The sequence below is a fragment of the Ambystoma mexicanum genome, chromosome 4q, assembly GCF_040938575.1.
Source record: "Ambystoma mexicanum isolate Mex_15411 chromosome 4q, UKY_AmexF1_1, whole genome shotgun sequence".
Classification (NCBI taxonomy): Eukaryota; Metazoa; Chordata; class Amphibia; order Caudata; family Ambystomatidae; genus Ambystoma; species Ambystoma mexicanum.
Genome location: NC_090928.1, coordinates 896,232,944 through 896,249,666, shown reverse-complemented (window position 1 = coordinate 896,249,666; position 16,723 = coordinate 896,232,944). Strand labels below are relative to the sequence as shown.

The following is a 16,723-nucleotide window of genomic DNA, read 5'->3' as shown; positions in this document are numbered from 1 at the left end:
GGACATCCTGGCTTCTCTCTCTTCCTACCCTTTCCACCACCCATCCTCCCATCCCCCTGCCACCGTTGGCCTTTCCTCCTCCCCCATCCACTCTCTCCTCCTTCTCTTCTATCACTTCAGACGAAGTCACTAGAGTTGTCCACTTTATGAAGATCTCTTCTAAACAGGTCTCCCCCTGTGCTTCTAGAGCTATCAAGGACAACATCTGTTCCCTTACCCCTGCACTCGCTGATTTCTGCAACTACTCTCTTGCTTCTGGATCTTTCCCCTCTTCTCACAAGCACTCCCTTTTGCACCCCCTCCTGAAAAAGCCTTCTGCCAACTTCTCACTCCCTTCCTTGTGGATGTTCCTGGAGAAGTTGATCTCCCACAACTGACCCAGCATGCTGAGCTTGTTGGCTGCTTGCACGACCATCAATCTGGATTCCGACCATCCAGAGGCATGGGAATTGCTCTGCTGAACATCCATGAAGAATTGCTTGCAACTCTTGATTCTAACTCACCTGCTGTACTCATTCTACTCGATCTCTCATCTGCCTTTGATGCGGTCAGCCACTTCAACCTCATAAAGTCGCTCCACGATATCCTTGGTATCTCAGGCCGGGCACTGGACTGGTTGACCTCCTTCCTCACTGAGCATCCCTCCCAGGTGATCCAGGGTTCCTTCTCCTCCCCACCTCTATCTCCACTTGTGGCATTCTCCAGTCTCTATCCTCTCAACTTTGCTCTTTAACATCTATCTCGCCCTCTCACCTGATCTCAACTTTCTCCCTGCCCTTCCAGTGTTATGCAAATGACACCGAACCGTTCTTCCATCTCCCCACTGCCTTTCTCCCTACTTCCTTTGGCATTCCTGATTGTCTCTCTGCTATCCAGTCTTGGTGTACCTCTAATGATCTCTGTCTCAATGCCAGTAAGACTGAGATCCTTCCTATCGAAACTCCTGTTCCCTCTTTTCTCCCTTCACTCTGGTCACCCTCTATGGGCTCTCCCCCTCTACCTACTCTGAAGCCAGAACCCTTGGAATCATGTTCGACTCCTCTCTCTCTTTCATTCCTCACATCTTGGCCCTTGCCAAGAAGGCCCACTTCCAGCTTTTCCTGCTCAGAGGCATTCTCCCTTTTTTCACCTTTCCCCAGAAGCTCAATGTCTCCAGAGCTCTGGTACTCTCCAGGCTGGACTATTGCAACAGCATCTTCCTTAGTCTCTTCTCTCCGCCCCCTGCAACTAATCCAGAATAGGGTGCAAAACTTATCCTATAACTCAAACCCATGGACCATATCTCTCCAGCCCTAAAATCTCCACTGGGTCTCTGTTGCTGCAACTCTGCTTGTCAAGCGCTTCTTTAAGCAGAGTCCTTTTTCCTCGACAGGCTCCCTCCTCTAGAACAGCCTCCCTCTTTCTCTGCATCTTGAGCCAGATAGCCTCAAGTTTCACAAGCATCTCAAGGCTTCCCTCTTTCTCTCCTGTGCTAATCCCCTCAGTCGCTGAAATTGGCAGCCTGGGCCCTTAAGAGTCGTAGTGGGCCCTGGCCTTCTGTCCAATCACCTACAGCATCTGTCCTCCCCCTGCACTTGCCTACAGGCCCACACTGGCCTGTAGTGTTTCTAAGCTCTGCACTTATTGTTGGTGGTTGACCACACTCTTACCAGGTGTTCTCTGCCTCGTACTTACCTGTTGCCTGCAACTGGCTCTCTGGCACTTCCCCCTTTGTAGGACCCACTCGCACTTACTCCCGTCCCCTGTCCCCTCTTTCTGCCCTTGCACACTCTGAATGTTCACAAGACCTAGTAGGACCGTTGTTGTTATTTGCTTTTCATTGTCCCTTTTTTTTATTCCATTGTCTTGTATTGTTCCCTTGATCCCTTCCCTTTTGCCTTGTAGGCGCTTTGAAACACAATTCATGCTGTATAGGCGCCTTACAAATGCCCAATAAAAATAAAAATACATAAATAAAAAGTGAGTTGGCAATGACCGACCCTAGAATGGGTACCAGTTCACCCAGTGTGATGGGATGAAGGTCTGATGGAGAGGGTGAGTCTGGGGTTGGTGAAGAGGAGGAGGGCAGTCAGGTTTTCTCATTTCTTGGAGAACCTGAAGGAGCATGCAAAGCCATCAGCTGAGACAAAAGTGGCGAAAGAGTAATGTCGAGGTAGGGTTAAACATGGACTGTTGAATCATGGACATCTTTGAGGGATGTAAGTAAAGAGAATGGACAAGGTTGGTATAATAGATGGATTTGGCAGAATCTGGGCCAGTGGAGAGAGCAAGGAGTGATTCCTTGTAGGTGGCCAGGAGAAAAAAAGAGTGGCATTTGCTCTGTTGTGCAAATGGGAGTCGTCAGCTGAGGGACAACTTGGCAGAAACAAGGTTGAGGGCAAAGGAAAGGTGGAGTGAGGAAGCAAGCTCAACAGTTAAATGTATATGCCTTCAGCATGCATTTTTATCTGGACATGATTGCGCATTCAAATCTAGCAGGCTCCTTATGTCCACGTTGGTATTGATGCAATATGCGTTTTACATTCTGTATTGTAATACTACAGGATTATGGGTTCATGTTGCTTTTTATAGTGCTTGGCAATCTACATTCAAAGTATATGACTCTATAAAAGACCCAACACTGGAGAAGTAGTTGATACTGGAGTCTTTTATATATTTACATACACCTGCCCATAGGATGTTTTACTCTATGAAGAATCCTGCGGATCCCTCATTGAAACCCTGCCTGAAGTCTCCTCCCAGGTGGCCAGGGGAGGGAAGACACTTCCTGGTCCCATGCCCCGGGGTGGTGTCCTGTGGGAGGATCGCCTGGGTGAAGACAGAGCCCAGGAAAGTGAGGAGATTCCGTGGGATGAGGCGTGGTATATTTCCTCTGACATGGATATTCTTACTACTATGCCAGAAGATGTTATGGCTTATTGTCATTTTAATATCTCTCAACCTCCCATTAAATTTAGGGTAGTACCCCTAAGGGGTGACACCAAAACATAGAATCTTTTTTTTCCCTAAAATCAAATGTCCTCCTCAATACCAAGGGTACTCTGCAAGGAATAGTGAAAGTGTTGCCTTCTCTACACCATCTTCCTCTAAAATCATTAAAACCCACATCCGCTACGTTAAAATTACTAAGGGAATTAAATCTACCCTTCAAAATACATTAGAAGTAGAAAAACATGACTTTGAAAAAGTACACTGCATGTGCCTTAATCCCATAGGGACTGATGTAGACTTAGAAGACAGGCAATTAGGCTTAACAGCCTTTGAAAGAGTCAGAAATGTCCTTTAATGGTTTTCACCTGAAGCCAATTGTCCAACCTATGAGGTATAAAAGGCTGCAGCAGGAGAGGGCAGGAGCTGGAGCAGGAGCTGGAAGGTTGGTAGAAGTAGAGGAGCATGAGGCTGGCAGTTCATGAGAAAGTGTGATCACTTAAAGGATGCCAGGACGTGGAGACAGCAGATTTCACCTGAAAGTTCTTAGAGGGTCCCGTGTTCACAAACCCTGCCTTGCCATGGCTGCACTGAGAAAGTCCTGCTGAGAGTGAAGGTTTTCCCAAGTGTGCCAAGTGGCTGCAATTGCAGAGCTGTGACCATGCTGAAGCCCAAGGTCCGCAGCAGAAAGCAAACCAAGGCGCAGACGAGTGAAGGAGACTCCCAGTTGGCATGGCTGGACCTGAGAGACCCGTGTTGTAGAAGGGTGTGGGTCCCAAGTGTGCCCAAAGCTGTAGTAGAAGTGGAAGAAGTCAGGAAGATGAAGAAACCCGCAACCGCAGGGTTCCTGGAGCCGGTAAGTGAAGCTCTGCGTTCAGGTTCCTTCTGCAATGTTTGCTGGTAACTATTACCAGCTCTAAAGTGGCTCGTGTAAGAGTAGAAGCAAGTATAAACTGTTCATCATTGTGAAAAGTACTGCTAGCAATGTAAATGTATCACACACACTTCTAGTAAAAGTTGTAGTGCTTGCGTAAGAAGGAAAGCCTCATTTTCCATTGTTGAACTAACAACATTTCCGGAGTGGTTGCCTGTCCCTAATTAAAAGAGGGAACGATTGGTAAAACATTCCGAAAACCCTAATGTTGACTTTCACAATTGTTACAAGTATTTACAGCATCAAATGAAGGTTGCGTGTGACCAGTTGTGATTCCCGACAGGAGTTAGAAAGCATCTGCTTGTTAATTTGTGGGATTGCAAACACTTGTAGTTATTTAAGGTTAAAGATCTACCTTAAAGAATAGTCACATGTGCTTGCATCTGTTTCTCCTTTGAAGACTGCACATTGTGACGTCAAGAATAAGTATTCTTTAAAACTAGAAGTTGTTGTACTAATAAGAACAGCATTACCCAAGCCAAGAGGCAACCCCTTTCTATAGTGAGGCAAGCTAAATTTAAGCCCATCCACCTGATTTACAAAGTTGTTGAACATCCATTGTCCTCTGATACAAGTGTGACATTGTAACCCGAAGTTGGAAGTGTGACAATACAACTTCAGGGTAGCAACTGGAACGAAGTTCAGAGAGAGTTACTCTTGTAGCAGAGGCAGGTTTTACTGGTGGCAGTAAAACAGACCGAAGAGGCTAAGAGGCTACCCTTTTCTTGGAGTAGAGGAAGGAAGAGTGCCTTGCCTACCTATAGAGGTCAAAGGGTCTTGTCTTTAAATGCCTAAAAACCCCAAAGTACAACATTGAAACAGAAATAGCAGAACTGTGGTTGCATATAATACTGTTGGTGGATGTTGCATTGAAGTTGGTTAAAGTAGTAGCATAATGTGGAATAAAGAAGGCTGTTCCCACGGTAACAGTAGTAGAAGGGTGGTTGTCAAGAGGAAAGCAACAACCAAAGAAAAAGCATCCTGACTGGTATGCCAAATGCACTGCAGTGGTCATAACCACTTGTGAAGTTTAAGAGGAAGCTGTTAATCTATTCTTTGAACTGTGGCAAAACAATCCTGGAAAGAGGATATCCAGGATTACCAATGGTGCTATTTTCTTAGTTGGAATTGGAAGGGATCTTTTCAACTGAAAGCTGAAAAACTGTTACCAGTGGATTTGTGTTTGACGAACTTTTGTTTTACTTGGAACCCACAAGAACTGGCTCAAAACTTTACTTTTTCTTTTGAACATTTGGGGAAGTTGACTTTGGGCAATCCTCAGGAAGGGAATTACCCAGGACAGGTGAAGGTTATCCAAATACTGGTTAATCGTTGTTTATTCTTTTATGTTGTTTTGAATGTTTTGTTGTGTAGTGTGAGGGCCAGTTTGTATATGTTGGGAGTAATTCCCATAGCATTTAAACTAGATAGGGAATTCCCTGATAGATTAGGATTAGTGAGGAACTGTTTGAATATTTTTCCTTTAATAAAAATGTTTAACTGTGAAAAAAACACAAGCAGTTGTCCGCTTTGCATTACTGACCCCTCACAACTCTTACTCATGTATTTTAGCAACATTCTTTTAAAGAAGCCCCTGGTGCAGGAATTGGCAACCAGCATTGATGTCACAGATGGCACAAAGAATTCTCTAACGCTCTAAGACAGTTCAAAGTTTTTTATTAAGATTTCATTGGGACCTATGGCTGTTCCTCTCCTTTTTGTCCCAAAAAGCACCTCCTCCCTAACCCAGGCATCCTTAGGCACAACTTAGTAGATACTGCTTATTTACCCCTGCTGTCTAAGGTCTTGCTTACATGTAAAGTGAGGACCTTAAGGCAATATACAGTCTCTATCTAAACTCCCTCAGGGACTTCCTAACTGTCCCTACTTACTCTATCCAGTGGCTAGTGTTCTAAAGGGTATATGATTGTGCCTTACAGACACTCAGTCGGACTTATTCTCTTTACTGTCATGCATACGTATTCATTTTCCTTTCAATGCCTAGTGTTCGCCTCTCTCTACTCTCCTACTCCAGCTTCACCCTCCTCAACTCTCTTCTCCCTTCCTTCTCTTCTGTCCCTTTGTTGTCTCTCATTCCTCCTAGGCCTTGCCTCTACCTTTGATGTTACTACTCCCTCTAGTACTCCACCCTACCCACTACTACAACTCCCTCCTCTACACAACTACGCTCCCTCTATAGTACTGCCCCCTCCTCCCCACTACTACTACCTCCTCCACCCTACTACTCCCTCTTCCACACAACTAGTGCCTACTCCACACTGTAATTCCTTCCTCGAACCTCCTACTCCCTCCTCCACTCCTCCCACCATACCCCAACTCCTACTAGGCAGCCTCCTTTCTCTCACAAACTTAATGTACACTCCCTATACCTTCTCTCTTAAACATGCTTGCCACTCTTTCATGCACACTCACAATGCAGTAAAGTTTCACTCACTAACGAATACCTCACCTTCTCCAGAAAGTGCCTCCACACTCAGCTTTTCCTTCCTTCTGCTGTTCTCCCCTCCTCTGGCCTCACCCAAAGAACCCCCAAGTTCCTGTTGCCCTCTCTCTATGCTCCCACTCTCTTGCCATCGGATCAATTTCCCTCTCCAACCTGGCCCTGTCTTCCCCACCCGAGATGTGTGAGAATCAGCAAAGATGTTAAATAGCAGGCTAAGTCTGCACCTTTTCTCCTCATGGGCCTGCCATGCAATACTGATTGGGGCCCAGACAGCACAGTGTTCAGGTTTGAGCTAGGTGGTTTTGGTCTGTGTCCCCCTAAGGTAAGAACAGTCTGTGCTTGGGTATGTGCCCCTTTCTTTAGTCCTTGGTGATCTGGGGCTATTGCCATGGCTCAAAGGTGATTGTGGCTATTGATGGGGAGTGTGGCACAGTCTGTCTCGCCGCTGTGTAGTTGGAGTTTCCTTCCCAGCATCTCTCTGCCTGCTTGCTCTCTGCTTTGGGTGTCATACTTCGGTCTGCAGGAGCTGTCTTAATGCGGACAGCGTGTGGTGCTGGATGGCTGTTCTCTCTCTGCTGGTCCTTGCGCTTCACAGGCCTGGCAAGTTGTTCCAAAAGAAAACCTAAAGACTGTGGCAAAAAGCTTCTTAAGGGGCATGGCGTAAGACAAAGGTGTACAGCCCATAAACAAGCTGGCACTTGGGGTGGCTGTTAGGGAAAATTCTCCAGAATGGCTAATTTCTCTTACCTACTGAGTCCCTCAGCAGCTTTGCTGGATTTCTAGGATTTTTTCTTTACCTGGTCAGAGTGTGAGCCTTTTTTTCCCCACTCTTACATGTGTTTTGCTGTATGTGTTTAACATGTTTGTGTTCATAGACTGTGGAATCTCACCTACTGCACAGGCATCATCCTTTTACTGTGTGTTACATAGCACCTTCAGTGCAGTGACACAGGGTTGTCTTTTAGACTTCCCAACTCAGACTCCCTTTTCTGGGACTGACTACTGTCTCCCAGAACATGTAAAGTTGCCATTGACTTTATTAGACTTTTTAAATCCACAGACGCAGTACAAACCATCTTACATGGATTACTGGAAAGGGTTAATACTTATCCCTTTTTGTCTGTTTCTCTTGGAGCATTGTTTCGCTCCCTTTTCATCAAGACATGGCGGGTGGCAGTGGTAACTACCCTATTTTTCCTACCGCGGTTATCTTAAATAACCTTGGTATTGTTTTAGGCTATCTTGATAGCCTCGAACTTAAACCTGCTAGACCATATATGTTTTATTTCAGTTCTGGCTTGGTTTATTCGCCATTTCATTTTGAAAATGTCTTTCTCGTGTTTTACTCTGCCCGCCATACCAGGTTTGGTTCCTTTGTTCACCGTCTTTTCACGGGCTTCTACGCAGAAGCCCTCCTTAGGCACCTGTATGTCTGGGGGTGACAGGATGTGAGGGAGGGGTTTAGGACTCCCTGCACAGGGTCTCCTTGGAGATCCATGTCGCACCCTGAACTGATTGGCTGTGGTGACTGTCCCGGTGGGACAACCACTCTGCTGTGTTGATTGACAGCCAGGCTGTGTGAATGGGGGAAAACTACATAAAAGCAGGTTTCTTGGTCTGGAAAGGCAGAGTCGCCACTGCAATGAACGAACCAACGAGGAGCTGAAGGAAGAGTACCCCTACCATGACTGAACTGCCTGGTGAAGCCCTGCTGCAGGTTCGAATCCTCGAACTCCAACGACAGAGAAGATCCTCCAGGAATCTTCTTCCCCTGAGCTGGTGGGACCAACCAGTTAGCCCAAATTGCAAGCCAGGACTCCCTCCTCTGGTCGAATTCACTGTACAGAGCTACAGTGGGCTGGATAGCCAGGAAGGTCGGACCCGGCGTGAGCTTTAAGGAGTGCACCTTTTATTTGTTGCTTTGCTCTGCTGCTTGTTTCTTCCCTGGGCAGTGCAGAACCCTCTAGTCTTCCTACTTCATGTCAGTCTGACAGTCGCTTCAAGAACCGTTAGCCTGCAGGAACTGCCAGGAACGTCCGCTTCAGCTACAGCTTCTTCTCCATTTAAAGGTACTGTGCAAATCCGGTTGTTCATTTCGTTTAGCCGCGGTGAAAGTGTGTGAAATCTTTCTCCAATCCGAGGGCTTGTCCTTCCCTACTCTTTAAACTAACTTTTCTGCCAACCAACTTCGTCCGGAACTCTTGGCAAAGACTTAACCGCGAACTACCATGAGCTGTGTGATCTGAGCAAAATACTTTTGTCCTATTGACTTTGGCCCTAAGCCTTTTTGATTTGATTCCATCACTGTAGTTCCTCTTTCTAGATTGCCCTGCTTACTTATCTGTTGGTGCTGGTCAATTTATGCCTAACTTTGTCTTTCCCTCCCTTTTAAATTCTGGAGTGCCATTTTGCTCCCACTTAATTTCTGAGCTTAACTTGTCTGGAACCTATTGGGGGTGGTGTGGTGTATTAAGAGTGTGATTTTTAAACTGCTTTACTTTAGTGAAATGTTATACAACTGATGTGTAAATAAATGTATATTCTTTTACTCAGAAACCTTGAGTCAGTGTTTGTTTGAATCATAGTAATTGCTGTCCTTTGTGTAACTATTGATACTGCTCACTTGCTCTTGAGATACGTCTGGCTGCTCAGCCATCGCTACCACTTTTACTGTGTAGTACAGGCTTGTACCAAAGGTGAATTTGTACTGTCACTTGTAGTCTTAATTGTGTGTGGTGTTCCCAAAGGGTACTGCATATAATTCTGCCTAACAGTGGCGGAGGCAGGAATGGAGACACTCTCAACTGCCACCTTCCTCAAAGGCTGGACTAGCTCTGGATTTCTCCCTGTTAGGCCTTTAACCCGGCTGAGCGGGATTCCCATCTCCTCTTGACAGGGTATTCTGGCCTAGTCACATTGCAATCAATGCTAGGGTTAGGCTTGCTGGCATTGCACAGGCCCTTAATCTGAAAGTGGCATACACCGATTTCAATGGAAAAACTGTTTTACAGTGGGGAAAATGTTGCATTTTCTTAAGTGGTTGTTTAAGGTTTCCATTGGTTCCCAACCCAGGGATGGGCATATTGAAAGTTTGTGTATCGATATAAGGTACAAGTACTGAAGATCTCAATTTACAGGTAAGTAATGTATTTCTTTAAATGAGGACAATGTGAGCAATGGAAGATAATACATCTTGACTCTTTACTCAACACACCCTGGTGGTTTGTTACCTGCACCTTTGTCACTTTACTTCTATTCTGCCTATGGTCTCCTTCCTTCCTTCTGGGTTGACCTCTAAATCAACTCTACATTCGGGGCCACTCCAGACACCCTTTCCTCACTATTCTCGATGTCCACCCAAAGTGTACTGCTTTAGAACAGTTTGTGTATATTCTCGTTTTGTTCAATTATGCAGAAAGCACAGTGAAGCAGCCAGATGAAGTAATAATGGTGCTTTATAAAATGCCTAAATAAGTAAAGGACACTGTTGACTAGGAGTAATGGCTTGCACTTTCTGATTTAACCTTTATATATATAGATGCTTTGTATCTCGCTTCATATCCTCTGATGCCAACCTATTTCATGTGTAAGATATCCTTCAGCAAAATGCTTCGATTGTCCGATTCATTTGGATAACGTGTGCAATCCTTTTGTACGTTTTTATCCAAATAGTTTTATAAAAAATCTGTTGTGAGACAAATTTGTACCAAAAGACAGCTGTGCTGCTAAACATTTATCTTAGTGAGATGTTTATAGGCTTTTAAACCTCTGCATGCACTCTTGTGTTTCCTACAGCAAATCTGTGTCAAGTGACCCCAATAAGCCACTGTTTATACCAGCTGGATTGGACTCCCTTAGCCACATAGGTTGGTATGAATGCATACAATGCAGTAGTTTAGACTGTGATAGCAAGGTTTTTCCTAGGCTTTCATTGATTGCAAAAACTGCAGGATACTGCATTGTGGTTTGCTGTTGACGATATGCTGCAAGATAGTAAAAGCCAGCTAACCTGTGTTCTGTGTTGACTTGTTTTATTTCTGTTACAAATCGCGACCATAGAAGTCTCAGAGCTCCTAAACTTGTCCGAAAAGTTGCATAGGGAGATTTTACTTGAATGCAGGTTTTTTTTTTTAAACATCTCTTTATTGACGGTCTCAACAGTTACAGCAGCATTCAATTAACACAACATATGGTCCTTCATACAACAATATTTCCACCAAATGTTTAAGAATCTACAGCTTACATAGTTGTTTTACTGTCCGAGAGCATATCGCAAAGGTAAGCCCTGAAAGGGCCCCAAATGTTTTTTGGTCGGCTCGTACTTGGTAAAGTTAGCACGTACTGTTCCTCACATTCATTGATATAAGTTAATTCACATAGGTAAGTGTTCATGGTGGGGGGGTTCGGGCTTTTCCATACTTGCAATATACATTTCTTGGCAATAACACATGATACATTGAACAGTCTTCTGACTTTTTCAGAGCATTTCCCAATATCCCCAAACAGGTATTTTTGTGGGGTCAGGCACGGGGAAATCTGCATGATGTCTCTCAGCATGGTTGCAACCCTCGCCCAAAAGCTTGCCACGACCAGACATTCCCAATACATATGATATGATCCCGCCTGGGGGGTCCTGCATTTGGGACAGTTGCCTGGATCATCTGTATTCTCATATCCACTTCCCATTTCTATTTCACTTGATTGGACGTGGGGGTGTGGGTTTGGATTGTCTTATACAGTTTAGAGATTCCCAGTCCTCCCCGAGTTGTAACTAATTGTATACATGGGTGGGAGGGAGGTTCATCAGGGAAGGATGGGCATCGCGCTTGATATGCAGATCTCATTCGGTAGTACTGTAGCGTACGGAGCAGGTCTCCTCCCACACCCCTAGTAAATACTGCAAGGGTTATGAACTTCCCTTCTATGAACATGTCTCCCACTTTCATCTCCATATCGGGGTCCCAGGCCTCCTGTATACTGGTATCGAATGTAGGGGGAATATTTGGGTATTTCCATAGCGGAATTTCAGGGTTACATGGAAGTTCTACTTTCAACTTTTTATATATAGCCCCCCAGGCCCTCACGGTGCAGCTCACAGGGTCGAAATCACAGGAATCCCTGTGCCTCGTGTCAAATATAACGTATCTGATGTTTGTGGGTACAGTGGTGTATTCCTCTATCCACGTGTGGGGTGAGTTGTCCGCTTCATCGTACCAGTGTTTCGCAAACTGTGCTTGCGCCACCGTGCAGTAGAGCTCAGAATCTGGTGCTGCTATTCCCCCTGTTTCATACTGTTCTGTCATCTTTTCCCGGCATATCCTGGCCACCTTGCCGTTCCACAGAAACGACACTGCCATGGATCGCAATCTGGAGAAGAATTCCTTTCCCGGCCATATAGGAATATTTACAAATAAGTATAGTAGCTTGGGGAGTACAATCATTTTAAGAATGGCAATTCTACTGTGTAATGAGATTGGGAGGTGCCCACAGACCTGTAGCTTGGTGCTGAGTGTTTGTAGCACCTGGTCATGGTTATCAGAGTATAGGGTCTGCCTGCTGTTTGAAACCAGTAGTCCCAGGTATCTGATGTGTCGCTCCGACCACGTAAGGCCGCACGTCAGGGCAGGGCATTTTGTAGAGGGGGTAAGCGGGAACATTTCTGATTTAGTATTGTTCACCGTATATCCAGAGTATTCTGCAAATTCTCTAATGTCTGCCATGATGGGGGCTATGTTTTTGTCTGGCTCGCGTACATACAATAGTGTATCGTCCGCGTACAATGATATTACCTGGGTGGCTCCTTTCAGCGTTATACCTTTGTTTACATGCCGCAGCCGCACCGCCGCCGCTGCCATGTGTTCTACTGTTAAAGCAAAAAGGATAGGGGAAAAAGGGCACCCCTGTCTGGTGCCTCTACCCAACTCAAACAGGTCAGATATAGTTTTATTCGTGCACACCCTTGCACCCGGGGCAGTGTATAGCACTCTAACATATTTAATGAAGTAGGGGCCCATCCCAAACGACTCGAGCACCAGCAAGAGGTACTCCCATGAAACCGAATCAAACACTTTCTCGGCGTCTAGGGACACCGCTACTGCTCGTTTATTCGGGTTTATTTGTGACATTATGCCGAACAGCCTGCGCAGGTTCAAGGCAGTGGACCTTTGAGGAATGAACCCACTTTGGTCCGGGTGAACCAGCGTGGGCATTAAGGGTAATACGCAATTTGCCAGCACCTTCGCAAACATTTTTGCATCTACGTTTATCAGCGATAGGGGCCTGTATGAAGACATATCCTGTGGCAGGCATCGGGGTTTAGGCAATACTGTGATTATAGCTTCTCGCATTGTCGGGGGCAATATTTGTTTTCCCAGGGCCTCTTCCCACACCTCTAATAGCACGGGGACTAGTTCCTCCCAGAATTCTTTGTTAAATTCAGCTCCCAGACCATCAGAGCCCGGTGCCTTGCCAGATCTGAGCTCTTTAATTGCCCCGGTGAGCTCCTCAGCCGTGACAGGTTGCTCCAGCAGTAATTTGCTTTCCTCTGGGAGTTTAGGGAGATCCAACATAGCAAGGTAGTTTTTTGTCTCAGCAGAGGATTTCCTATCCTTATTCGCATACAGATTTTTGTAGAATTTAACAAATTCATCGTTTATTCCCTGTTCGCTCGTAATTCTCATTTTGTGCCGTTTGGATCATTGCGATCAGGGTAATTTGTTTCTCATGTTTTATCAGGTTGGCCAGCATTTTTCCTGCCTTGTTACCCTCCCCATATCTGCGAGCCCGGGCAGGGGCTGCTATATATTGCACTTCCCTTGCTGCCAGTCGATCAAAATCTCTAAGGGACTTGTGGATTTCCGCCAGAGTGTCCCCACCATGTGTGCGGCCATAGGTTTCCTCCAGTGTATTCAGGTCTCTCTCTACCCTCTACAGTTCACAGCGTACTCCCTTCAGAAGACCAGCGGTCTTGGACAGCATTGCCCCCCTAACCCAGACTTTAAAAGCCTCCCATACTGATGATATGTGGTCTACGGACCCAATGTTATCCGTAAAAAAATTGTCAATTTCAGTGTGTAAAGTTTCAACAACATTTGGGTCTTTCAGTATGTCTCTAGGCATTCTCGATCTCCTTGTTGGTCTAGGGGCATCTTTCAAAGTGATCTCCAGCACCACCGGGGAATGATCCGATAGTGTGCGAGGAAGGATTTCGCAGTTCTGCAGGGCGTGTGCTAAATTCGAAGATACAAACCAATAATCTATGCGTGACTCACTGTCATGTACGGAAGAATAAAATGTAAACCTCTTATCGTCCGGATGGAGCACCCTCCAGGCGTCCTGTAGGGACAGTTGCGAAATTATTTGCTTTAAAGTTAGTGCCGCCTTAGAAGGTGGCCTAGTTACCTTGACGGATCTATCCAAGACCTGGTCTAATACAACATTGAAGTCCCCACCCCAAAAAACAGTGGTTGCATCATGCTTGGTGAGCAACTCGAGCATTTGTAAGTAGAAATCAGGGTTGTCTAGATTGGGTCCATAGGTGTTTAACAAGGTTATATGTTTCCCCGCTAGCTCCCCCCACACCAGTGCATACCTTCCCACCGGATCCACCAGGTGTCCCTTGGCTATAAAGCCCAGTGAGCTATGTATGAGGGTGCAAACCCCGCTAGACTGTGATGAATAGTCTGTGTAGTAGCGCAACTTGCCCCATTTTGCCAGTATTCTCTCATTGACCAGGCCCTGCGCATCTGTTTCTTGCAGCATTAAGATTTGAGGCCCATGTCTAGTAACATAATTACCGACCTTCCTGACTTTCATTGGATTATTAAGGCCTCGGACGTTCCATGACATTAATCTTATCCGTAGTCCGTCTCCCATTTGGTATGTATATACATCTTACTTGTACAGAAGTGACCTTGTGTAACCCAGTAACCAGCCTTTGAATAGCGCCATTGTCTGCGAGACCACATTTCAATTAACCTACAACATCCATCAATACAAACTTTCGACCAGGCTCAAACTTGTCTAGGTGGTTGTGATACCGAAAAACATCCCCACATTCCCTATCCCCCCCTCCACCCACATCATCCACCCCAACTTGACGATGACCCCTAGTAACCGTTAGGAACATTCCTGAGGGTGCTTTGTTGCAGTCACAAGGCCCCCCGACCGGGCTCACGACCCAGTGTGCATTACTTGGAGCCCCCACAGGGCCGACCACCTCCAAAACATCAAAGATTACTTGCATTTGCTGGGCTTTTCAGCCAAGTTTCAGTTCTCCACTGCAAGCGGGCGTCTTCCATTCTGATCCGGCCCTCAACTCCGCGGGGGCAACAGAATAGTGGCTTCCACATAGGCCTGGGCTGCAGCAGGATTTGCAAAGTGCGCCCTTCCTCCATATTGGATTCTCAACTTGGCCGGGAATATTAGTGCATACAGGACCTACCGCGCCCCCAGAAGTTTTTTGACTGGCTCATACGATCTTCGGCTGGCCTGAACCCCGGTGGCAAAGTCCGGGTAGATGTGTATGCGACTGTCTTCATACTGCAGCGTACCAAGTTCTCTTGCCTTCCGAAGGACCGTATCTCTGTCCCTATAGTTGAGCATTATTGCAATAATTGTGCGGGCGGTTCCCCAGGCTTCGGTGCCGGAGCCAGCGTTCGATGTGCACGTTCAATCAGGAAGTGTTCTGAAAAGGAGTTCGCTCCAAGCAGGGTTTTGAGGAGAGCTTCCACCCTCACTTCCATTTTGTCTTTACCAAATGACTCTGGGACACCAACGATGCGTACATTATTTCTTCTCGAGCGCGATTCCAGGTTTTCACACTTGTTTTGTAGTTTGTTCAAGCTTTCTTTGAGGTGGGCAATGTCCTGGTCATGTCGAGCAACCGTGTCCTCGGTAGTACCAATTCTGTTCTCCGCCTCCGTTAGTCTCTGTTCATGAAACATTGTCCGTGGTGAACAGGGGTCATGCTTGTCAGCTCTGGTCTTCAATGTGCCAATGGTCGTTACGATGTCGTCCAGCTTCATAATCATTTTTAGAAATCCATTTTGGACTGTTAGTCTAGTACTCAACCTTGTCCTCGCCCCCCACACTGAGCACAGGACTAGCCACCAATGGTGTTTCAAGTTCACTGCTTCCCGCCTGGCTGCTAGTGTATGAGTCCATCGGTCCTTTCTTTTTGGCGCTCGCTCCCTCCTCCTTCTTGTCTTGTTTCCTTGTGTTTCCCATGGCCTTGGAGTCTCTTGGTGGTCTGTTCCAGCCAAACTGAGGGGATATTGTTCTTCGCCTTAGTTTGGGGGCATAGGAATATGAAGTTATTCCCTACTACTGAGTATCAACGGTCCACCGCACCTCAGTCACGGCCCTCCGCCAAGCCCAGTACAAGCGTCTATCTTTTCCAATGGATTGCGCTCTCCCACGTAAGGATACACTGGCTAGCCAACTATGGGTTGCGCTCGAACTTTCCGACCTCGGATCTTGTGTCTGCCTCCGTAGCCGCAGGCCCCTCAGGTGCAAGGGACTTCACCTCTCCAGTGCTCGGCCAGACGGCGCACCGGGAACGGTCCTCCCCCGGCAGCTGCAGCGCCGACCCAGTCCCTCTGTGTCCGGATCGTTTTCGGATTTTGAAGGGCTTTTTATCTACCTTCGTGATCGCTGGCCCTCAGGTGCGGGGGACTTCAACTCTCCAGCGTTCGGGCGCGTCACCTCGGGCAGGCGGCATATGGAGAGCGGTTCTTTTCTGGCCTCTGTGGCGCCGATCCGGCCCCACTGTGCCCGGATCGCTCTTGAATATCCAAGGAAGGGAGTATAGGCCGACCAGCTTGGGGCGGATCGCCGCAGTCTTGGTCCGTGCTCACTACGTCCTTGTAGGCCTTCCTCTATATGCCCCCAGCAGATAGAGAGTCAGCGGCTCAGTGCCGCAATGTCTTGGTTCCGGGGATCGGCGCGCTCCACAGCTCCTCCCCGCAGTGAACACCAGGTCTCGTAACTCCTCAGCCCAGGCACCTATCTCTCCAGGATTTCTCGTGTGGGTGCTTCAACACCCACGGCACGTCTCGGTGTGGTCGGTATCCCGCAGCATGCTCCGAATCAGGATTTTTTCATATAACGAATGATTCCCGGGCCGGAGCACTCGAATCAGGCAGCCATGTTTGTTGTGCACAACAGCGCCCCCCCCCCTACTTGAATGCAGGTTTAACATAGAATTTAAATGATGGTGTATGGATTTAAGATGTGCTCCAAAACCCCTTGATGCATGAAGGGTTTTATTGTCTGAAATTACAATTATTGTCTTTGACTGAACAGATACTAGCATAATAATAGTCATATTGCTAATCCATTGGGCTGGAATCAGCTAGGTTCAGTATAGATTGTGTGATAGGTGAGTGTAATCCAAA

The 16,723-nt window shown here is 46.6% G+C and overlaps 1 protein-coding gene across 1 annotated transcript in view; it reads left to right on the top strand.

The window, feature by feature from the left end:
- Window positions 1-16,723, top strand: part of DYNC2LI1 (dynein cytoplasmic 2 light intermediate chain 1) — an 809,324-nt gene that overhangs the window by 639,751 nt on the left and 152,850 nt on the right. The window contains exon 10 of the mRNA XM_069608461.1: window positions 10,122-10,192. Coding sequence (XP_069464562.1) covers window positions 10,122-10,192 — 71 coding nt within the window. The remainder of the gene's footprint in view (window positions 1-10,121; window positions 10,193-16,723) is intronic.